Source organism: Thermobia domestica, chromosome 2, assembly GCF_964235325.1.
Source record: "Thermobia domestica chromosome 2, izTheDome1.hap1.1, whole genome shotgun sequence".
NCBI lineage: Eukaryota > Metazoa > Arthropoda > Insecta > Zygentoma > Lepismatidae > Thermobia > Thermobia domestica.
Window position 1 is genome coordinate 340,025,381 of NC_137455.1, and position 25,133 is coordinate 340,050,513.

General features: G+C 36.0%; 1 protein-coding gene across 1 annotated transcript in view; it reads left to right on the forward strand.

Annotated features, from left to right (window-relative positions):
* Positions 1–25,133, forward strand: part of LOC145678735 (C3 and PZP-like alpha-2-macroglobulin domain-containing protein 8) — a 1,617,316-nt gene that overhangs the window by 1,219,163 nt on the left and 373,020 nt on the right. Inside the window, exons 10-12 of the mRNA XM_081749186.1 lie at positions 575–759; positions 12,450–12,567; positions 21,697–22,055. Coding sequence (XP_081605312.1) covers positions 575–759; positions 12,450–12,567; positions 21,697–22,055 — 662 coding nt within the window. The remainder of the gene's footprint in view (positions 1–574; positions 760–12,449; positions 12,568–21,696; positions 22,056–25,133) is intronic.

Here is a 25,133-nt window from a genome sequence, read left to right on the forward strand (position 1 = left end):
GCTCGCTCTTCATTACTATATGAATTGAGTATTAAGCTCTGATAAAGTAAATTAAACTTGATGATTTTTAAATTTTCGTATCTTCTATTACGGTTTTGGCCAAAAACTAGGCGGACGACCAACTTCCGAATAAATGCCCGCGATACATAGCTATTTAATATATATATATATATATATATATATATATATATATATATATATATATATATATATATATATATATACTTCGTTTCCGTGATTTGGAGATATTTAGAAATGTTTTTAACACACTGCGTTTCTGTAATGTAAGGTTATACACTATACAAAAAATACACGCACTTTTCTTCCAAAATATAAAGATTTCAAAAATTAAATACACTTTTGTTTTTGGATATAAAATTCCTTAGAAACCTTTTAAATACACTTTCTTCACACGATATATAGAACGTTTTAGTGAACTACTTGCACTGTTTAGCTTCTCTAACTCATTAGTGTGGAAAATATATATTAGTAGCATCCGTATCTGTTGCCATTAATCACCTGCTGAATAAACTTTAGAATCTCAGACTTCATTACTACCTTTTGTCTTTTGTAGCCGGATGAAGAAGCTCAGGCTGTAATTTTGTCGACGTGTCCGTGCGAGAGAGACGTCCATTATGTGATTACGACTAATGGCCACGTGACTTACTGGAAGGAGCACCGGGTACCGGATGCAAAGTCATCGGACGACGCGCCTTCCCAGAGTATTGATGGAGCAGCCATTTGTAGAATGAACTTCAGGTGAGATTGCTCTCACGCTATTAAGCCATTGTTTTTTTAATGGATTAATTCTATTGTTTACCTTTCCGCTCGTCTTTGTCCTGCTGTGACGAGAGGACGATAAACAAACTGTGTGTTTAGTCATAACTTTTGTGTACAATTTAACAGAATGAAGTTTCTGTTTTCTTTATCAAGCTCGTAAAAGCATGTCTTTAGATTAAGTTTTTCTTCTAAAATTTTTAAGAATGAGATGGTAGGAAAGGATATTTTAAAAATTTAGTTTTGAGGACAATATGGAGTTTAGTAACTACTATGAATAAAGTAATTCGTCTTTGATATACGGCTGCATGATTTGACACCGTGTAACTTATTACATTATACCAGTGACGGTCTAATTAGGCAATTATAAACACTATCTCAATAACTTTGGATCACTTTACCGTATATACAAGGGGCATTCAATAAGGTATCTACTTATATTTTGTCATTGCCGTAGGACGTACAGTGTGTCTTGGCATGCAACAGAGACATTTCATATCGGTCGGTAGGCATTAGGTGCTTGAATTGAGAACATGGAGAATGCAGAGCTGTGCAGATTGAGAGTAGAAGTGCTTGATTTCGAGCGTTGATTCCTGATAAAATTCCTTTCACAGGAAGAGAAGAAAGCTTAAAAGCACGAGTGGATGTGTGCTGTTATTGTACGCGTATATGTTGATATGCACCTTCATATTACCGAGTGAAATAAATTTAACTTTTAAAGGACGGCAAGCCACTTTGTTGGCAAATCTGGTAAACCTCACTGGCTGGGAAGCCCCTTTTGTAGCGCACACTACATGGGCTTTTTTTGGCTTGCGTGTAATAGTTTGCCAATCATGGAATGAGGTCAAAGTTTTGTATGAAGGGTTCTCTAAGATTGCAAGTGATGCTATAAACATTTGTTTTAAATACTACAAATAATTTTTAATCATCTTTAAAAGGCCGCCGGCTGGTGATGCATACAGGGAGTTCCCGCGCCGTCCTTTATAAGGTTAAATGGGGGAGTGAACGGATTTAAGGTGATCCACATTCAGGGAGACCTGTCGTATTAACTTCAAAGAAATAAGGGGAAAATATGAATTTCGTGATTTTGCAAGACTATCGTATTGAAGTTAATGATATAGTTCATAAACTAAAAATTTTGTTTGCCACTGTAGACAATATCATCCAATCAATTTTGATTGTATTAAATGGATATCACGAATCGTGACTTCTGAACGGAAATTGTTCCGCCAGCACTGATGCCAAAAGAACTTATACATGGTTTGAGAAAACCCTGAAAATTTGATTTGATTTTGGGGTTACCGCCCTTTTAGCAGTAATGCGGTATACGACGTGAACCTACTGCTTGACATGGGACATGAGTTCCCACCGAGAATCGAACCCGGGTTTTCAACGCCAAAGGCACATACGCTAATTGCTTAGCCAGATGAAGCTCCCCCCAAAAAATTCTATTTGCGAATTGAGACATGGGTACACTATCATGACTCTAAAACTAAACAAGTGTATGTGTAGTCTCAGCAACTGTGCTTTTGAGACTTTTCTTCTTGTATTCGTGCTACGTTAGGCAAATGAAGACGCTGAAGTTTCCACAATTATACCGTGGGAAATTGTCGATTTGTGTGTTGCTACTCCAAAACAACAGATCTGTACACAAATTATGCAAATCATAGGCTGTTATCAAAGGATATGGCTCATAGTGCTGAATCACTACATCATATTCTAGATCTGGCTCCAGGTGACTAAAGAATTTTCTTCGTATGCAATGATTTTCTGACGTTATTGCAGTTAAGGAAGCGGTAATGGGATGTTTAGGTAATCGATATATTTCTTTCTGTTCCGATTTCTTTTATTCCTATATACGACTATTTGAAACGATTGTTTGGTTGATGTGGAGTTTGTCCCTTCTAACGCTTAAGCCATACGAGACATAAACCATACGAGACATAAACCATACAGCGTAACATGGAATCTGAACAACATGGGCCCCCCACTGGCAATCGAACTCGGGTCTCCCGCCCCAAGGCGTACGTTATTTATGTAACTACGAGCAAACTCTGAATACCTAAGGCAAACTGAATCTAGTCTGTTGAAGCCAAATGGAACAGTACTGAAAAGTAATGAGATAAATTTGATGATTTCATTTCATTTACATCTCAGGCAGATCACTTATTGAATGCCAATCGTTACTACTTCTATGATACTATGTTAATTTGTTAAGAAAATGAATAATAAAAGTTTGAGCAGAAAATAGTGCGTTCTATCATTTTTATTTGAGGTCCATAAAAATAGAACTCTTAAAGTTTTGTTTAAAAAAAGTTCTTTTACCTATCTGATCACATCTGTTAGAAATACATTGCCGATCAGTTCAAATTTTCTCCATTACCATTTACGTTTTGTCTTCCCAGTGGGGTAACCTAGATATTTTAAGTAGGAGAAACTGCGTTAACCTATCGCTACATATCCTTCCCGAAAATTAAAATCGGTTCAGGGAGGTTTTAAACGTGATTTTATAGATTGCCACGCTGCTAGTCGTGCCATTTATGAAATGAACAACCAAAGTACACAGTGATGAAGCATTCAACATACGTACTAAAATTTGAGTTAGTAGTGGGGAAACGGGACAGATTGGGCTAAACGGGAAGTCTGACTTTTGCCCTATTTACAAGCATACAGAAGTTTTCCGTAAATCCGCGCCAAGGCGTTAGATCTTGCCTGACTCCAATCACGAAGCAACAGTAATTGAATAACTGCATTAACATATGCTACAGTTACACCGTAATGATTAAATACATTACGATTACACTTTTCATTCAAGGCAGAACACAGAAACGACTTTTTTCAAAAAGAAAAGATAGTTTAGTAGTGTGGACATAAGTGGTGTTTCGTTCAGACTATTTTTTTTATTCGAAAATGGCTCCAAGGAGTATTAAATGGTTTATTATTAATACTATGATATAGCATAATTGTTTTTGAAGGAACCCAAAAGGAGTCATAATCAGTGTCTGATTTAGGTTTGATGGGCCCTAAGCTATTGAAGGGGAGCCCCTTATACGTCAAGCTTTAGGGCAGGGGCCCTTTATACCACAAGCTTTCTTTTTCAGCGACAAATTGTCGCCATTTTTTAGGTCTGAATATATGCTATATGCTAATTTACGGACCTAATGGATGTCTAAATAGAAACAAGGGCCCATTACAAGCAGGGCTGGGAAACAGGGGCTCCATTATAAACAGGGGCGGATAACAGGAGCCTTAATACAAGTGGAGCTGAGAAATAGAGCCCTACACCATTGTTGTATGTGCGCTTTATGTTATTTACTTTATTTTTTGTTATTTGAAAAGTACATTACAATCAGTTTTCCGTTTAAATTTTTTGGGCTCCCAAGCGAGTGGGGCCCTAAGCTATAGCTTGTTTAGCTTATACATAAATCCGACACTAGTCATAATGATGGGTGAGTTTTCTTAAAATCTAGTTTTCGAATGTTGGAATAATGGTGTATTATATAATGTTATTCATATGCCATAAATAAATATTTCCGAAAAACACTTATACTATGGCATATTCGAGAAGTAACGAGAGTGAGAAATTATAGTGAATTATCTCATATTTCATGCTCTCAGACACGAATCCAGCAATTTTTTTGGCCGAGTTCGTCGAGCTTTTCTCTATAACCAAACAGTATCTTGTTGAGGCTTTTAATATGAGTTATATTAAACACCTGTTCTATACAAAAGGAATTTATAAAAAACTTGGTGAGAAACAAATGTTGGAAAAGTCAATTTTAATACTATTAAATGTGAAATAATTTTGTTGGAGGTTTCGCTAACGTAATTTTGGTTTTTGTTTTACTTGATATTAAGTATCTATCATGGTCTTATGCTAAAAATAATAATAGTAATAACTTCAAACCTTCACGTTATTTCCCTGATGTTACGTAAATACATTCCTTATTATATTGCTTTTAAACTATATTAAATTTGCGCACAACTAGAAGCAGATTCAAGGTTTGGTCAAGGATAGGGCTTTCAGATTTCGAGAGTTAGAAACCGCGACATCTTATGAAAATTTATAGTATAGTCATAGCAGATATGCACGTACTTTCTGCTACCAGAATTAAATAATAGGTTCGACATTCATCAAAAATGAATAGCAAAGAGTAGGTTATTCCTTTTAGTTTCGTATCGATGAGTAATAAACACGAGATTTTTGTAAATATCGGATGAATTATATTGGTTTTGAAGTAGCGACGCCCGGCGGTAGGCTAGTTATCGCCCGAGATAAGAGCTCGTCTTAGCGCTCCCTAGGCCCGCAACTAGAGGGGGCCTAGGGGGCCTGGCCCCCAAACTTTCCATAGCCCCTCCAGATCTCAACACAATTTAGATATGTGCAAAATAATATTTAATGACTTGGCCCCCCGAACATATCCATGCCCCCCCAACCTCTGTGGCTGGTTGCGGGCCTGGCCCTCCCTGCCTGACTAACCAAACCAAAACGCTCCCCGACTACACGTTGTATTGGCATCATATAGTAATTCTATTCCATTTTTTCATCAAGTGGTAAAGGTTGATTTCAAAATTGCAGTACATAATTTAATTCTTAGTGCAATATCAAACACTAAACTAATAAGTATTTGATTGCCAAATAATCTGAGAGTAGCATGATGCTTGACACATTCTTATAGTCTTATCATAATAACTGCAAATCACAATGTTTTTCGAATTATATCGGGATGTGCATATGTGTAGAATAAATCAACAGTCTGTTGCTTTAAAATAGAATATTTAACTATGACAACCAGTCCAGGAGCGGATTAAGGACAAAGCCAATGGAGCCCAGGCTCCGGGGCCCCCAAATCCCTGCCTTTAATACTAAAATATAGCAATCAGCTTATTATATTATAGGCTTCAGACCCATGCTAACGTTTTTTCCCTCTCGCTACGCTCGCGGTATCGCTAGAGTTAAGTCTTATTCCACCGACGTCTTCATGATACTTATTTTGTGAGGGAGGGAGCTATTTTGGGTCTCTATTTGTCTAGGTTTTCCAAATCTCCTTAGCAGTAAAACGTTCCTACTCAAATCAATTTGGACTCTCTGAGATACTAAAAACTCATTCCCCAACAATATGTCTTGGCAAAAATTACTTAACACGCGAAAAGCATGATGAAATGTCCTCCCATTAATTTTGAAACGTATAATTGCTACCTTGTTTATCAAAAGAGAATTCTGAGTAATTCATTTTATTCGGGTGTCGATAACCAATATCTTACCTTTAGGTGAAACTAAATCCTCTCTAATTATTATTATCTACGAAGTAGACGCTAACACAACAGCAGCATTCCTATCTTCACTAAATAATGGAATTATGATCATATCAGTGTTGCCACAGCCCTAGCCCTGGAGTGGGCTGAAAAATAGTACCAAATTGAAATAAAAAGGACTGAATTCATTAGTCTATACCAGTTGTAATACATGCAGAGCCGTAGCTACGGGCGGGGGGAGTGAGCGGGGCGGTTGCCCCAGGCGCTGGTAGGAAAGGGGCGCCGAACGAGCAGGAAGAAAAAAAAGGTGTCGGAAAAAGTAAACGACGCGACGCCCCGTCAAAAAATTGGCGCCCTATTAAATCAATATTGTCAATTTACAAAGAAATACATTTATTAAAAATTTTCTTGCTCGCTCCGCTCGCAATCCAAAATTTTCATTAACAGTCACAAGTTTTTACTTATTACTTAAAGAAAGTTATTATACACGATTTGTTAATGACAATGCGATACACAAGGTGTTGAGTAATGACATACGTAGTGTGTGGATCGGAAACGATCAAAGTCTGAAATACGTGTTCAGCGTTGTGATGGTGATCGAACTAATCACGATGGTGAGAATGAAGGTTTGAAAATGAGAGAAGTGAAGAGACACACGCAAGCTGTTGTTTGCGCTGGAATATTAAAAATGAAGGTAAACAATCGGAATAATAGCATATTCGAAATCTTTGAGTCAAGTGCTAAAAAGGGTCAAAGCTTAACCCAACGAATTTCGTCTTTTTCAAAGGCTAATTACTACCAGTGATTTTTTAATTCCATTAACATGAAATGCTTCCAATTTAAAAGAATTTATTGGGATCATTTCTCCATGAACTAGTTGTATCGTCAGGATTTGTTTTCTGTGCATACGTATCAATTGTTTTCTGTTTTATCTATCTACATACAGACATAACATAGACCTTCTGAATTTCCGTTATATATCATAAATATTTTTTACCGTAAAAGAACTAGCTAACTCTATGCCGCGTTCATAAAACCTCTTCAATCACTTTTGTCCTTACCCAACTGAATCCAGTTTCTACTTTGTACCCCTATTTCTGCTAGATTCATCTTAATATTGTCTTCCCCTCTGTGTCTGTCTTCCTAATGGATGTTTTCCGATTGGATTTCCAGTCAAAATTTAGAAAGCGTCCCTACTTTCTTTCATTCTCGCTACTTGACCTGCCAACCTGAGCCTCCTAGATTTGATGAGTCTAACAATGTTTGGTAAAGAGTGTAAATTATGCAGTTTCTTGTTATGAACTCTCCATCATTCCTCTCGGGTCCGAATATTCGTATCAGAAATTTATTCTCAAATGCTTTCAGTTTGCGTTCTTCCCATAAAGTAAGCGACTGTGTTTCGCAACAATACAGAACAACAGGCATGGTTAGCGTTCTATATATTTTGAGCTTCAAATTCCTCGATAGAATTCGCGGCAACAGAAAATTTTGAACTGAATAATAATGAATCTTGCTTTCAGCCGACATTTAATTTCTTTCTGCATATGATTTTGGTCTCTTAATACTGGTCCTAGGTACTTGAAAGTATCCACTTTATCGCAAATGTTATTTGATACTTTGACGCATCCATTATTTGCAGTATTACAATCTCAGTGATCTTCCATGTATTTAGTTTCTTTCTATTGTTCTTCTATCATCTATCAGATTTACATCATCAACATACGCCATAACCTGGTGAATACCATTCAGCTCTAGGCCCTGGTTGTTACGAGTATCTTTGATTTTCCTTATAACATACTCCAGAACAAAGTTGAATTATAATATCGATAATGCATCTCCTTGTTTCAGGGCATTCTCGACCAGGAAGCTCGTGAACAAGAATTTTCCTACTCGGACATGACTTTGGGATTCGTTTAAATACATCTTAATTAATCTAACTAGCTTTTCGGTATTACAAGTTCTGCAAGTATGTTGTATATTTATCTCCTAAGCGAGTCGTAAGCCTTTCGGGGTATTGTATTCCCATTTCTTTCCGAGTATTTTTCGAATGGTAAATATCTGATCCATAGTTGATTGATTTCGTCTAAATCCACACTGATAATCTCCAGTAATTTCATCCGCGTATGGGATCAATCTTGCTAATAATATGTTTAGAGGATTTTATAGGATGTTGACACAAGACAAATGCCTCGATATGTCAACTTTCTTGTGAAATGGAACAATGATTCATTCTTTCTAGTCTTGTGGCAAGTCTTCCTTATTCCAGATAAGGAGAATGAGTTTGTGTATATTGTTCCACAATTTTCCCCTCTAGCTAAAATTAACTCAGCCGGAATTTCGTCTGCACACAAAGATTTGTATTTCTTTAATATTTTTATAGCAATTTCTACTTCTGTTCGGCTAGGTTCTGAAATTTATGGTTCTGCTGTGCATTTCCCTTTCCCCACAAAGATTAGTTTTGGTTGCGTGTTAAGCAAATCATCAAATGTATGAGAACTGTTCTTTCAAAACTCATAGAGCAAATTTTGAGAAACGGAGGTATATATGGGATAGGTATGCTATTTGTGCTATCAATCGAGCCGTGAAGTCAAAACTGGCAAACCTCGAAATGATCCATGTTTATAGAATTCTAAATCATGAGCATTTTGTCAGAGCTCGATAGAGATTATGTACAAAAATAACAAAAATTCGATGCACATAAAAATAAAAAAAAAACGTGTTTTGTGCTCTATCGAGTTTTGAAAAAACATTCCTCACATCTTTCCATCTGTTCAAGATGCTACCTGTATCAGTAAGAACTGTTCCGTCGTCTGTCTTTAATATATATGCGCTAGGTTGATACCCTTCCTTAAATTCGTTGATGCCCTTGAACATGTCTCGATTTGTTTTACTTCAATTAATTCATACTTTACTTCGTCTTCAAGTTAATAAATTTCAGCTTTCAAAAAATCGCGTTTCTCTCTTCTAAAAACATTTTGGAAGTTTCACGTTTGATGTCAACGAAATTTAGTGTAGTTATATCGTTCGGATTTTGTAGAAAACGAAGTTTCGCCTATTTTACCTTCTCTGTTAGTTTGGTGCATTCCGGGTCGAACCAGGATTTGTTCCTACATATTTCCGCGTGCCCGCTGAAATTTTAATGCTAACCGTAATTTGAACTCAAGTATCCTCAACATTAGTGCTCTCAAAACCTAAGAACGGGAATCTATTACACTTCAATCTGGTATTCCCCCTCTCGGCTGGCTTAAAATCCTCTTCTTTTTCAGACGTTGAATGTTCTCTTTATTCAACGATCATCTCTCTCTTACTATTGTTGCTACCAGATAGTGATCAGTGTCACAGTCTTGTCCTCTAAACAAGCAAACATCTATTATGCTAGACTATCTTCTTCAATAAAAGATGAGCAATTTGATTATGTGTTCTTCCATTTGGTGAGCTCCATGTGTATTTATGAACGTCTCGATGTGGGAATTTTGTACTTTTCACGATAAGGTTTTTTGATGTTCCGAAGTTCACGAAACTAACACCGTTGTCATTAATTTCCTTATGCAAACTTTCTTTCCCTATAATCCCTGTTGAAAATATGTCGCACTACCTTCGCATTGAAATACTCAAATAGAATTTTCATATGGTATCGCGGGACTTGGTCGAATACCCCGTGATACTTATTCTTAAAAAGTGTCTTTTATATCGTCAACCTTATCTTCTGTTAGGGCATGCACATTTAAAACAATGATATCACACCACCGACCTTTAAGAGTAGTAAAATAAAGTTTATCATTAACAAATGCAACCGGTTTAATTGCTGATATTACAAGAATCGAAATTAAAATGCTATTTGTGTGATCATATACAGAATAAAATTACAAAAGTTTACAATTATTACTGGAAATTACTGCTATCATCCATTTCAAACATTTGAAAAGCACGTAGTTTCTTATGTATTGAAATTTCATTTCTTATCGATAGCATGAAACGTTACAAATAGTTGAACTCTAAATTTCCGTAACTGATCTCCAAGTGGATCTGTATACCAACCAAAGTTTTGTCAAGTTTAACAAAAAGTCCAAAATACGCCTCTTGAAGACAGCTGTTATTTGTAAAAATAAAATAAAAAAATATAATGGTCGGTTTTGGCTGTTGCAATGATCTATCCACAAGCAGATTAATTTTTAAAAAAATCAGCATAGTATAACAACAAAAGCTTTTTCTCTTATATGAAAAAAACCTACAAAAAGGAAGGATAAGCTTGATGTGGTGAGTATAGGAGGGTGCGCCGAATTCTACTTCGCTCCGGACGCTGAAATCTCTAGCTACGACTCTGAATACATGACTCTAAAAGAGTAACGTTCTAGAACACTCCTCCCCTCTTCCAAGAGTCTAAATAAAGAAACTGCACTTTTTAAAAATTACTTTAAAAAAACATCCAAATAGAAAGACTCCGAACAATTGTGGAAGTAGATGAAAATTTTCTCGCACATAGGAAGTATAACAGAAGCCACAAATTAAAAGGGAAAACAATTATCATCTTCGGTGTGTATTGTAAAGAAACCAAACGCGCCTCTATTACATGACCAATAAACCTAAACGGTATTATGGCTATATATGAAAAACATACATAAAACGAGGAACAAATCAATCATCTCCGAGTTCGCGTGTAAACAGTACGTTATAATAAAACATTAAAATATAAATTATCAGGATGCGCCCATCTAGCGTCATTTGTTTTCCGGTATAGTTCGAATTACGAATTTTCCACACAAAGTTCATGGCGTTATGCGATACAACGTCACAGAATAAATGTTCAACATAATCTTTTTAGAGTCCAACATACTGTAAGTAACGTATTTGTATTTGTTAAATAGTGCTGAATTGGGCAGAATTGTACCAACTTTTTCACAAAAGGGGCTGAAAATGCCAGCGTGGTACCAACGGGCCGATGAATGAGAAAAAGGGCTGAATTTGGTACAATTGTACCAAGTGTGGCAACAGTGGATCATATTACTTCATGTAGTAATGGAAGATTTTACATGACCCTTATATCCTAACACAGTGTTATCTGTAAATGTACTTCCCACATTTACAGACATTGCACATTTAAAGAATGTTTACGAAGAAACCACGTGGGTTTGTGCAAATGGGATGTGTTTGTGCCTGATTCGGAAATTGTTGGTAATTGTTTTCATGCATAGGTATTTGAAACTAATAATTATGAAAATTTCCTCTGCGATAAAAATTGACTTATCGTCTGGCCTCTAAAATTTCTAAAATAATCACGAAATTGGCCTCTAAAACTCCATCTTTGATTGTGATACTAATTTGCTCTATTTTACCTGTAAAAGATTCCCTTTTTGTTGAAAATTCTGCTGTTTTTGTTACTACTCTTAGTACTGTTTTGATCAGATTGCTGCTGACTAATCTGTCAACTTAATTTCTCTAGCTTTTTCTCTGACGATTGCAATTAATCGCAATTAATTGGATTTTGCGCCTGATTAGTTTGTTTGCAGTTTCAGTTCACTAGTCTCCTGTTTAACTAATTATTGTGAACTTGGAGCACATTAAAATATTAGTATACAGTATAGTTCTCGGTGTTTCGATAAGCCTATGAGGCTATGGAAGACAGCAAAGAAAATTTATGCGCTGGAATTATTCGTAACATAGGACCCTATTGAAATAGTCGGCTTCAGAGCCCCAAAAGCCTTAATCCGCCCCTGAACCAGTCAAGCTATTGTCTCGAGTATTATAAACTACTTGGACGTTTTACAAAACTCTTAAATCGATGCAAGTTAAATGAAAACACAAAAAGCTGGAGCTAAATTTAACTTTGCGGGCTCTTTTGGCTAGTACAAAGGATTTCACAATGTCTCAAAAGATAGCTGTGAAGCTAACTTATGTTCTATGGATATGATCCTAAGGTTAGTAAATCGTTGTTGTTCTGTTAAGTTTCTGAGGTATTTTTATTATTATTATTACCTTCAGTTTGGTAAAGCTTCTTTCTTTGCCTTACAGAGAAAATAAATATTTGCTCAGTTTTTCGCCTCCCAATGTGGTGCCCGGGGCGCAAGTCCCGTTTCCCCTCTCCTAGTTACGTCACAGTTTTGAAGAAAATCGGTACATATGATCTTCTAAACAAATTTTTAGGGGAAATATATCATGTAAATTCGGTATTGTTCAAGCTGATCTTAGACGTATGGGAACTTCAATCAAAGGGGATGGAAGAATGATAAATATCTGTGTATACTTTTGTTCATTGTAAATTAAATCAAACTGTAATAGTTCATTTGTATAGAGCATAAAGTTGAAACTCGAAGAAGGCTCTCAAGCTATAACTCACATAGGGAGCTACTCTTGATTTTAACCAAACTTCCAGTTCAAATTTTACTAACATCTAAGTTTCTTTTCTTATTTTATTACAGTTTCACAGTGCAGTCAATAATGGCACCTGTAAGTCATTTGCTTGTCTATTATATTACTGAAGATGGGGAACCAATAAGTGACGTCATTAGCTTTGAAGTGAAGCTGCTTTTGAAACAAGTAAGTATACGTTAACCTCTTTTTTTAGTGTTTTAATTACATACTAGGAATGTTCTAAGAAGAAACTGTGGAGCCAGTTCACACACAAAAAACAAAAGAAAATAAAATATAATTCCAGTTTTATTTCTTGGTCTTGCTTCGTACATTTATTTTTGTTTGATGTGTGTGTTGGCTTTGAAAGTAGGTTTGAGTGGTCGCTGCATGGAAAATTTGGTGATATTCACCATACTTTCAGAGCCAGGTTTATCATTGTGTGACTGTCCAGGCCCGTATCCACGGGGGGCTAGGGGGGACGGGCCCCCCATAACTTTGGCTGGCCCCGTAAAAGTTTCACGGTAGGCTTGCAAATGAATTATAATATGGTGATGAAGTATAATATGATTGGGTCGGGCCCCCCTAACTTCTACCGAGCCCCCCCTAAATTGTGGGGCTGGCTACGGGCCTGTGACTGTCGGATAGTGATCGTGTGTTATTTCAGAACTGCTGTCGCATGAGGCTCAGTTGCTGTTTTATTAGAATTGCTCTCACGCTAAATTTCTCTCTGTTGTTGTTCACGCCACTTTTACCGTTCTTCGTTTAACACGTTCGCTGCTGAGGACGCCGATTGAATTTTTTGGCATATGCGCCGGACGCCGCTCGGCGCTTGTCCCTGCAGCTGATTCACTTTCCCGCCAATACGTGCACTAGCGCTGGCGGGAAAGTGAATCAGCTGCAGGAACAAGCGCCGAGTGGCGTCCGGCGCATATGCCAAATTCAGTACTGGACGCCGATGGGCGTCCTCAGCAGCGAACGTGTTAATGTTTTGAAGAAAAGAATCAAAAATATGGAAAGCTTTCATATATCGTATATGATCTGTAGAATCTTTCAATTCAATCTATCTTGACCAAAATAGGGATTTGAGCTTGCCTTGACGAGCCGGTACGAACATTGGATATGCCAGTAGGTCTGTTTGTTAGAAGTTCCTCCACCATTAAGTATATACTAAGTAGGGCATTTTGCTATTGCATTAATTGGCATATCCCATTACCCTTTCGCGGAAGGGTTTAGATACAACACACTGGAAGTCGAAGGTGACAGTTACTGTCTACGTCACGACTATGTGTCGGAATATATCGATAGGAACCGATGTTACGGAAGGACTCCTACAACTCTTCCCCAGGAAGTTTAAAACTAGGAGTTGCAGAAACAGTACTTCCGATTTAAACAAGAATGACGGCGGAAGTGACACACATTCTTGGAAAGCCGAATTCATAAAAGAGGTTTCTAACCTATCTCTTACCGTTTTCATTCTCACACACGTCGATAAGAGAAGTGGCAGATATAGTGATGATTTCAGATTTCCCCTAAAGAGGAATTTTGTATTGTGAAAATACGGGTAATTCACTTTGAGCACGATTAAAGATCTTGGGGCTAATTATCCCATCCCGAACCATCACCTGAAATAATCACTACAGAAACAAATAAGAGTCTTTCTATAAGCTATGACATTATTCAGAGGTGACGAGGGAGCATTTGACGTCTGAGTTTGATATATATATTAATTGATAGCATAGTTATGTACTAACGTAAGCTTGAGCTTTACTTACATCGGTGGAAAATCGCCCCACTCCCTACGACAAAACTTGAAATGATCCTTCAGACTAAGAGACATCATACTTATGCACAAAATAGTTTAAAGTCTATGAAAAAGAATACAGGATGTCCGACAAGTCCTCGTGCCCTAGATTTGAGTATCACAGAGAACAAGCCAGTGTAATTTTAGTTAAGATATTGATAACACTGCTTTCGTGGTCACACACAACACTGTCTGTTATTTCTGCTCTCAAGCACTGTCTGGTATCCATGTTTCCAAGCTTACATGGAGGACTTCATTCGTAAAGTATTACATTTGTGATGCGTATGTCCACTACGCAATCTGCACATTTCCCCTAATAAAGCAGAATTGCTTTACGAGGTGGTTCCTTACCAAAGCGGTCTCTAAACTCAGACGTTACCTGTGTCATTTTTTGCTTTATGTGTGTGGCCGTTCGCGCACCTTCACACACACACACACACATGGCGCAAACTTTGTAACTGCAACCACTTATATCAGTCAAAGGTTGTCAAATTAAGTGCTTCGCGTTACCTAGAACACAGGGATACCAGAGAATGCTTGAAAGCGGTGATACCAGAATGCTGTCTGTCACCAGGAAAAAAAAATGTTACCAAAACCACAACTAGAATCACAGTGACATTGGACCAGGGAATGCTTGAAAGCAGGGATACCATAGTGCTCTCTATAACTATGAAAAAATATGTTTCCAAAATCACAACTAAAATCTCAATAACATTGTTCAATGTAATACCTAACCTAGGAATACGAGAACTTCTGGGACACCCTGTATTTCTGTACAAACTTTTGACCATCTCCTATACATTTCATGTTATGTAAAATACTTTACCAAAAGCACTTTGCTGAAGAGAAGCATCTTTTAAAATGAAAAGAAAAAGTATTGCAGCCACTTATCACACCATTGAAGTTAGTAATAATATAAAAATTCATACGAAAAATCAGTGTCCATTCACTTTCAACTATTCATCATATCGCTAATTCTCTGGTAAAGAAAAAGAAATAATTTACCTCATTTAAGCAATATATTTCTGTCCCTTTGAAAGAAAACTGGTATTCTTCCATTTAAATACATGGTAGTTATTAATTTATACTCTTTCTAGGCTTTCTCCCTCGTGGAAATGTAGCCTGACTAAATTCATTAGCATGCCCCTGGAATCTAGTCCACCCTCTTTATTCTATTCAATGCTTTACATATTTCTCCCCACTTTTCCTGTAATCCTTTACAAAAAAGCATGTTTTCCCATCTTTTATGTTATGTATTCATGGTTTATTTGTCGCTTTAATGAGTGCGAAACAGAGGGGGCAAGATTCCCTACGGTGCTACAGAGAAAGGGGGAAATTTTTAAAGCATTCATATCTTTTTTTGTCCGACTCCGCTTTCATAGAAATACATTACTGTGCTCCGAGGAGTTTCTCCAGTTCGTAGTAGTTCTTTATATTGCCGCGAGATGGCAGCATTGATTTGATGTTTCGTTAAAAAGCTGATTTGAGAGAGTGGAGAAAAAATGTTAAGAAATGTGGATAGATGGCTGTTTTGCTTTCCTGAATATTGCTTTTATTCTATTTTAATATGTAATATACTTGTGGTTATTTGGGGAAAAGAAATTGCATTTTAATCATTGTAGAAATCAGAAATCAAACCGTTCAAAATTGTTACACACTTTTGGCGACGTTTATATATTTTATGCTTGGGCTTACAGTAAATTTTAAATAAAAGAAATTCAAATAGTAAGACGTATCCTGAGCATCTTGAACATCATTTCTTCATTAGTTATCGTCCATCAGAATTCAAACTGCAAATCTACCCATCGTCTGCACAGTGACTCCTCCTCAGTGATACCAATTTAGCCTATTTTTGGTTAAATCTAGCGTATTTGGAGAGGCATTTAGCCATACAAATTTACAAAATGCTTATAGCCTTAAATATAGGTTATTTTATGAAACTCTTTTGCCATTTTTGGCTTATTATTAGCCATTAAATTAATTCTAAAGATACTTTTTGTTTAAAAAGAAAGTGATTTCTTTTTAAATAGCCTATTTGTCATTATATATTATTATATTAATTGATTTCTCTAGACAGAGAGGGCCTAATGCTGAGTCGTTCTGGCGCGAGATTAGTGCCATACTAAAGAGTTCGACTAACACGTTTCCTGCTGTAGTCACGCCTTTAGTATGATGCTAATCATTTGTCAAAACGGCTCTGCATAAGGCACAGAGTGTTTTATTACACAACAAACACTTGTTTTTCATTCTTCTTCTCTCTCCCCACTCACAGATTATAACTACTTAACGATACTTTTCGACTCAGAAAGAATTTTATGTCGCTCCCGTAACGGTCCGCTTTGCTACCTTTTTATTTATTTTAATTTTCGCATTTCATTGCAAGAATGAAAGTTTTCTAATACACATTAAGTAAACTGTTCGGTTCTTCAAGCCACAGAGATTGTTTATGTTTATTAAAGAAACTAATAGGATATCTAATTAGCTTGAAAACTCTCAATGCAATCATGATGGTTCATGTGGGTATACGGAGAAATAAGAAGTGTTTGTAAGGACTATGACCTGCCGAAAGAAGTACTAGCCTACTGAAAATTGGGACAATGGCAGTTTATGCAAACTCAACCATCAATCCAACGATAGTGCATCCAGTTTCATCGCCTGGGCTACTAGCTGCGACGTCGTCGATGATAACTTTTTTCAATACAACTGATAATATGGCTGTTGACTTTCACAAATCAGATGAGTTGTTGCTGGATGTTATTGTAATTTAAAGTTATGTATGTTGCTTATTAGTCTAAAAGGAATAAAATTAAACATTCACGTGATTACTCCTATACTAAAGAGTTCGACTAAAATATGTTTCCTGCAAAAGTCAGGCCTTTAATATGACAGTAATCATATGTATAAACGACTCTGCATAAGGCGATTCAAATTTTACTGTAACTGACTTATAACCCTACACAAACAAAAAAATTGTTTAAAATCTACATTGTGAGTTATAGGTTAGCAGTTCAAAATCTAGCCATTTTTTGCGTAAAAAAAAAAAAAAACGTATTTTTGAAAGCCATCTACCCTATTTTCTTCAGAAGTAGTTGGCAATACTGCTCCTCCTAACAAGGGTTTCCCCGTGTCTACCATCAATGTTGAATAGCCCCAACACAAAGGATAAGCTAATTTTCGAATACTAACTCTCCCCTGTGTATTGTGGCGTCCAAGCACTTCATCTCATCATTTGCTCCGCTATTTAAATAAACATATCTTCCCAAAATTCATAATTGTTCCGTCTGATCACTGTTATCTGCTATCTGTCCTCAATTCTAGATATTAATGTTTCACATTCATATCTGTGTTTCTAGTTTTCTACCACCTATGTTTTACAACAACAATAATAATTCACCTGTGTATGAATAAAATAACTTCCTTTATTATTGTTGTTGAAACTTATAGCCCATATATGTGAATAAATCATAACTAATGTTTATATGCATCACTCCCGAAGAGAAGACGTTACCGTCTGCGGTATAACAGACAACAATAATAATAATAATAATAATAATAATAATAATAATAATAATAATAATAATAATAATAATAATAATAATAGTAGTAGAAACTAAATTAAAATAAGCTGCACAGTTATTTTACTGAAATACCTGTTGTTTGTATTGGCAGAATGTCTACGGGCAATCTTTAAATGTATGCGTAAAATGCAGAATATAAGAATAGACATTATCCCTGATGATTTTCTCGTCAGCTAACATGTTCGTTCTTGGCACGTGAAGAATAATGTTAATACGAAAGAATTAAAATGGGTCGCGGTGGTTCAGTAGTAGAGCGTTCATCTCTGGTGCATGGGGTTCTGGGTTCAATCCCTGATCTTCGAGTGAACTTTGTGGTGGACAAACAAGGTGTGCGTGGGTTTTCTCGGAGTTCTCCCATTTCCTCTCACTTTCTTCATTCAACCACTTGTCCTTTAGCCTAGCTGGACGTAAAACTTAAAGATTTCATTTTCAAGATTCAAATATTTGGAAAGTATGTAAACCTGCAGCACAAGCAATAGGTTTGGGTTGCCTACTACACATGAAGATGGTTCACTCTATATACTACTACTACTACTACTACTACTATTATTATTATTATTATTATTATTATTATTATTATTATTATTATTATTATTATTATTATTATTATTATTATTATTATTATTTTATTATTATTATTTTAAGTACCTTTGCCTTTTGGCAGGTCTTGGCAATAATCAGGATTTTTCTTTTCTTAATTTTCAGTTTGTGCCTGGAAATGTTTCTTCCATGTTTCACGATTTTCAGCTTCTTCTTTTAACTCCCAATATTTTCTTCTATTTTTCAAATCATCGATCAATTGTGATCTTCTTCTTCCTACTCCTTGCTTCCTTTCCATCTTTCCTTTTATGGCGATATGAAGAAAACAATGTCTTTGCAAGATTTGTCCAATCCAATTGACCTTTCTACGAAGGATAGTGGATAGAAGCGTCCTCTTCTCTCCTATCCGTTTCAAAACGTCTTCCTTTGTTACTCTTTCTGCCCATTTTATCTTCTCCATCTTCCTCCAACACCAGATTTCGAAGCTTTCTAAATATTTCTTCTCTAACTTCCGTAATGTCCAAGTCTCTGAACCATAAAGTCCAATACTCCATATTTAGCACTTGATCAAATTTTTCTTAGTCCAATATTAAGAATGCTAGTGGGTATGGCAATTCTCGACCTGATCTCTCTGGTGCACTTTGAGTCTTTCGTCAAAATACTTCCCAGAAATTTGAAGTGATCGACATCTTCAAGTTCTCTTTGTTCTACTCTGACCCGTAAAGGCGCATTTCCACGGGATATTCTCATGACTTTCGATTTTTCAACGTTGATTTCCATTCCATATAGTTTCCCAGTATCAACTATTTTGCCAATCACCTATAGTCTATCTTCGGTTCTAGCTATAATACATATACTATACGTACTTAAAATTTTAGTTCCCAATCCTTCTTTCTCCAGTAGAAAATTGAAAAATGGCTTCGAACCCGACTCTGATTTAGAGACCAGTCTCTGTTTAAAATTTAGTGGTTCTGTACAAAATCCGATAATCTGATGACAAATAGACAGATAGACACACATATACAAGTTATTATGACCAGAGAAATGAAACTTAAAATAATGTTATATTACCACGTCCGTTTGTCCGTTAGTCCACACGATAATTATTGAACGGAAGCGAATTTTTCAATTGTTTTTTCTTTGCAATAGATAGGCAACGTGATTTATCTCGGCGGAGTTCGTTAATAGAATCAGGATGTTAACATCGTAGTGGGTAACGGAGACTTACGTTCGTCCGTTACTCCGTCCAATAACTCCTGAACGAAAGTGATTTCTTTTACTTGTGTTTATTCTTTTTACCCGTAAATAGCTAGAGCAATATTTCGGACGAGTTCGTAAATGGGCTCAATACGCTTACGTCTTAAACAGTACACTAACGATAGCTGTTCATATCCAATTTTCTATTCTTGAAATAAATGTAATAGGAGTTACAAATCTCGTGTTAAATGCCAAACAAATAACATCCTCCAGCGGTTGACATAAACTAGACTAAATTCAAACTTTTAGTGGGTAATTCTTTTTACTGTGATATAACTTAATATTAGTTCAATACCAAGTAGTTCAGGTATAATCAAAATCTAGTGCAAAGAAGTTAACTTAGTAGTGGATTCGACTCAAAATTCTAAAATGTTTAGTAAACTACTTCCGAATTACTCAAATGCTCTCATTAACAATTTCCTCGGTGGTGTTCAATGCTAATAACAGACTTTCCCATTTCTGAACATCAAACACTTCGAGTCGCATATCACATTTAAAGATCATAGTTTCACTTAGTAAGGGATTTCAAATTTTGACAAAAGGAGGGCAATTTGTTCATCGACATAGGAGCTTCACATTTCACACTAAATCTAGGGGGGGGGAGTCGAATCCCCTAGATTTAGCGACTTTCCCCCCAAATTGGTCTGACGTGAACACTGACCGTTAGTCCACTTGCCTGCATCAGAGTACAGCGCATATTCAACATGTCAAAATACACTGAAGTATGAGAGAGCCAGGGGGCATACCCACGGAAGGAGTTGTTTTCCCCTGCAAAACTTTGTAATATTTGTGCTTTGCCTGCATTTGGGGTGCACCCATGTATGTCAGAGACAGTGGAGGATATAGCCCGGGGTAGGAAGGGCTTAACCCTCAGTTTTCTGAGTGGCGAAAATAATTTAAGCTGTTATTTATATACTTTTTAAAGTTTATAGTAAATATTGTCCTTAATTCTTAATTGGAAAATGTTTGAAACATTAGAAATAGTTGCAGTTGCAGATTTTCTGTTATACAATGTGTAAAACAAAACTTGAAGTTCACAGTGTCAATACCCAACCTACCTATAATATCCATCGAGAGAGACTAAGTTGAAAACTTCTGTAGAACCCATGAAAAATGGTAAACTCATGATACAGTAGCTATGTTCTGGCTGATGCCGGGTTTTATCATCTTTAGATCCGCCACTGGTCAGACACCCAACACGGACGGTGTCTAATATTAGAAATTCGACAGACATTGTACACTTTTAATAAAATTATACTTGCTTTGAAAAGAAATAATTGATGTTATTTAAAGAAATTGTTTTACACAATAGCAGTATTCTTTCATCAGCACATAAACAGTTGAATTTTATAGTTTTCTCCTAAGAATATAGGTGAGAATTCTTGATAGTCGTTGATCATTTTCCCGGGTCTATAGAATAACACTAGCACAATGCTTACATGCATGTAGTGTCTTATAATATTCGACTCCCTCTAACAAAATAAAGTTATCAGTACACGTTTCAGAAGAGCATACAGAATATAGTGTTAACTCTTAGAGGGACAAGCTATTTAGCACATACGGAGTGCCAAGCGGGGTATAAAATGGACCCCAGCGTATTTTTTTTTAATGTGTTTGGTCTGAGAATTTTTAAAATATTGTGCAATATATAAATTTTAAAATTTATTTAAGCCTTTTGGTAAGTTTTAAGGAGGATAATGTTGGGTTGACACAAGTATAATAGAATTTTAATTTCAATTTCAATGTTTTTCATCATTCTTCTCGGAATTTATTGTTACGAAGCAGTAGTGCCAGGTCAAATGGGAAATAATGGAGATTGCAATAATTTATGTTTTTCCGCGGAGTGCCGAATGGGGTACATTTTGGACCCCAATCAAGAAATGGTATTTTCAACGAAAGATAACACTTTCTATACAAAAATATTTCGTTTCCTTATTTTACATTTATTAAAACTCAGCTATAAGAAAAACGGAAAATTAACAGTCATTACTTACGGAGTTATCATAGAAAAATATAAGTGGGGTACAAATTGTACCCCGCTTGGTCCTCCAAGGATTAATTATATTGTTATACCCAATATATTATACATTACTGGTTTAAACAAACTGTAGTAATTAACAATTTGTTGTTGTTTTGCAGGTATCTCTGAGCATTGAGAAGAAGAAATATTGGTATGCTAATGAACCGATAGAGGTACAAGTGAATGCAGATCCATCGTCCCTCGTGTGCTTAATTGGAGGACGAATCGGAGCAGAAAGCAAATATGATCCTAAGAAGCTAGTTTACCACAGTAATCGTGCACGATTTGGTTCGAACAGTGATTTAGACTTTATGGAAGCTGGAATATCATTTTTCCAACGCAAGTGTGTTGCAGGGAAATCAGGAGCCTACATTGTGACGTATCGACAAGATGGCGGGGTTCCACAGAATACGTACCAAAGTGTTGCAAGTGAAGCCGGTTTAGAAGAGCTCTGGGTGTGGAAATGTTTTAATTACAGGTATGATGTTTTAGTGGTTGCTAAAGAAGCTTAAGGTGCAGATTGTGATTAGGTTCACCAATAATGATTGTCTATTTCTTTCGACTTTTATACTACACAGCAAGCAAATTGATGGTTAGGTTGAGCCAATTTGATTTGTAACGCCCCATTGCCAAACTTCTCTTGAAAACTTTTGCTTCCAATGGGCGAATGTTGAGACGTGTTGACCAGCGACGTATGCAGGAATTTATTTCGGGAGGGGTTTAAAGCGTTTCGGGGGGTTCAAATACAATTTGAAGCTAAATTATATGAACATTTCTAAAAATGCCTCTAAAAGTGGACTATATTTACAAACAAGTCGGGATTTCGAAGGGGGGGTCGGACCCCCCAGGACCCACACCCTGCGTACGCCTCTGATGTTGACAATGCTATCGATTCACTAAGAATATACATAAGTAGTCTTTCACATGGTTACGTTTGCAACGTCGGCATATGCTGTCGTTTGCAACGTGAAAGCAGCGTTCAAACTCAGTTCGGCTGCCACGCACAATATTATTTTCAAAAATCGTATTTCCTAGCGATATTGCACTCCCCGGTAAAGGTTTACTTTAAAAGTGTATAAGCATTATGACTATAAATACAGCATCTCCTGATCAAAATTCGTTCGAACCAACCTCAGAAAATATTAAAACATTTTCACAAGGATACCTACCTGTACGAAGGTATTTCTTTTGTGATTTAACAGGAAGTGTAATAATCTGAGATTACGGTAGCATCCAAATGCTGGTGAGTAACTCAGAGGGCTGGGGAACTGAAAACGTTGAGGACAGGGCTATTTACCGGCATTTTAATTTTAAATACACTAATTTCTGGTATTCTACTTTATAATTCCATGTAATTTCCACATACTTGATTTTGTCCCTCATTCCATCCTCCTGTGCTTTATTCCACATTAACGCACTTAAATATTATTTCTTTCAGTTTTTTTCCCACTATAATGTTATATATTAATCCAGTTATCATATTTAACTCGATCTTGAAGAACTGCTTCACACATTGTAAACTTAAGGATAACTATCATTTCCGATCAGAAAGAAGTTAAATAGTTTTATTTTCACAACACATACTGCTTTAGTCATGTACGACTCAAATGGATTCGTCGTCTATTTATATATACAGGGTCTCAAAATTCCGCTGTCATAGGGTAACTCTGTTATTATCAGAGTTACAATTAAATGTTAGTAGGAAAACCGTCTCAAAATGTGATGTTTTCAATCTAAAGTGAAGGAATGTTTTAAATCGGACGAGATGTTTATTCTGTACACTCTTTATGCGCCCAATGTTAAATCAAAATGCAACTTTGCCATTTACCTGAACCCACAACATAAGGGAATGAAGTTACTGTCGCTACGTTAACGTGCCGATGGCAAGGCCCCATTTCAAACATACCCCCCATTCACTTTAAGTTGTGGATCCAAGTAAATGGCATTGTTGCATTTTCATTTAACATTGGGCGCATAAAGAGTGTATATTAAAAATGGATCGATCGATCTAAAAAAAAAAAAAAAAACCTTTCACTTTAGATTGAAAACATTATATTTGGAGACGGTTTCCCCTCTTACATTTTGTTGTAATTCTGAGAATAATAGAGTTACCATATGTTAGGAAACTTTCGAGACAGCCTATATTATATTATATTATATTATATTATATTATATTATATTATATTATATTATATTATATTATATTATATTATATTATATTATATATGAATTATATACTACGTCTAGCAGTTCAGCCATTACGGAGGGTTCCATTGTACACGGCGTTCATATTTACTATCTCAGTTCTTATAATTCCATACATTACACATATGTCTCGTACATGAAATACATATATAATGAATATGTACTCTTTCCTTATGATACAGTGATGATTTCAGAATATTTTCTCCTGAAGGGGGATGAATTTCAATACATTGGGAATGAAAAATTTTATAGAATACTGGGAATCTAAATTGAGCACGATAGGATATATATGGTCCTGGGCGGAGGGAATATCATTGCTCTGAGAGGAAGTTCCAACCGGGCCACTCCCTGAAATTATAACTGTTCTGATGCAATATGTTTCAATTTTTTTTTTTTTTTTGTTTAAATATATCGGTAAAGCCTTTCTTCACACTTACCCTTTTGATTATATTACAGGGTGTCCAATATACAATGCAACCCACAGTTTGGAATAGTAGAACTTTTGAACCTGAAGCGATATACAAATAATGATTATACCAAACTGAAGCTTTGTTAATGTATATATTTTTAAACTAGAAAACAACGATTGAAATACACTAGGAAGCACACAGTGTTGCCAGATGTAACCAAAGGTGTAAACCAATTATTTTTGCAAAATATGTAAATTGACTCATAACTCATACGTATGAATGTTCTGTCGTTAATTTTCAGTTTCTTTAGTTAGAGTAGCTTGGAAACTATACATGAAAAAAGTATTTTTCATTTCCACCGACAACTAATCGGATGAGGTCTCTGTAAGTGGTAAATAGGAAAATCATAGTTTTCATAAATTAACACTTTGAATTGGCAACACTGCTGATGTTTCAGTGCATCAGAAGGTGTTTTATGGATCTGTCTGCATTATGGAATTCCTAAAATCAACGAAAAAGAAACTTTGAAATTATCACGATAAAATTTTTACTTATATTTACCCGGCAACTCTGCTACTATCACTAAATGAGTTACCAGCTCTACAGCGGATGCTGGAAGCGCCCCTTGTTTTGATTCAAACATTGGTTTACACGTTTCACCATCTTGGAAGAGCAACTTTACGAAGAATGGAAGTGTTAATGTTCTCAATGGTACTACGAATGTTAGTTTCCAGGTCTGGTATAGTTCGAGATTTGTTCTTGTATACCTCTTGCTTCAAGTAGCCCCATAGATATGAATAGCAGTGTTGCCGGGTGCATGTAACTAAAAGTTTTATCATGATAATTTCAAAGTTTCTCTTTCATTCTTTTGAGGAATTGCATAATGTAGACAGGTCCTTGATACACCTTTGATGCACTGAAACATCAGCAGTGTTGCCAAT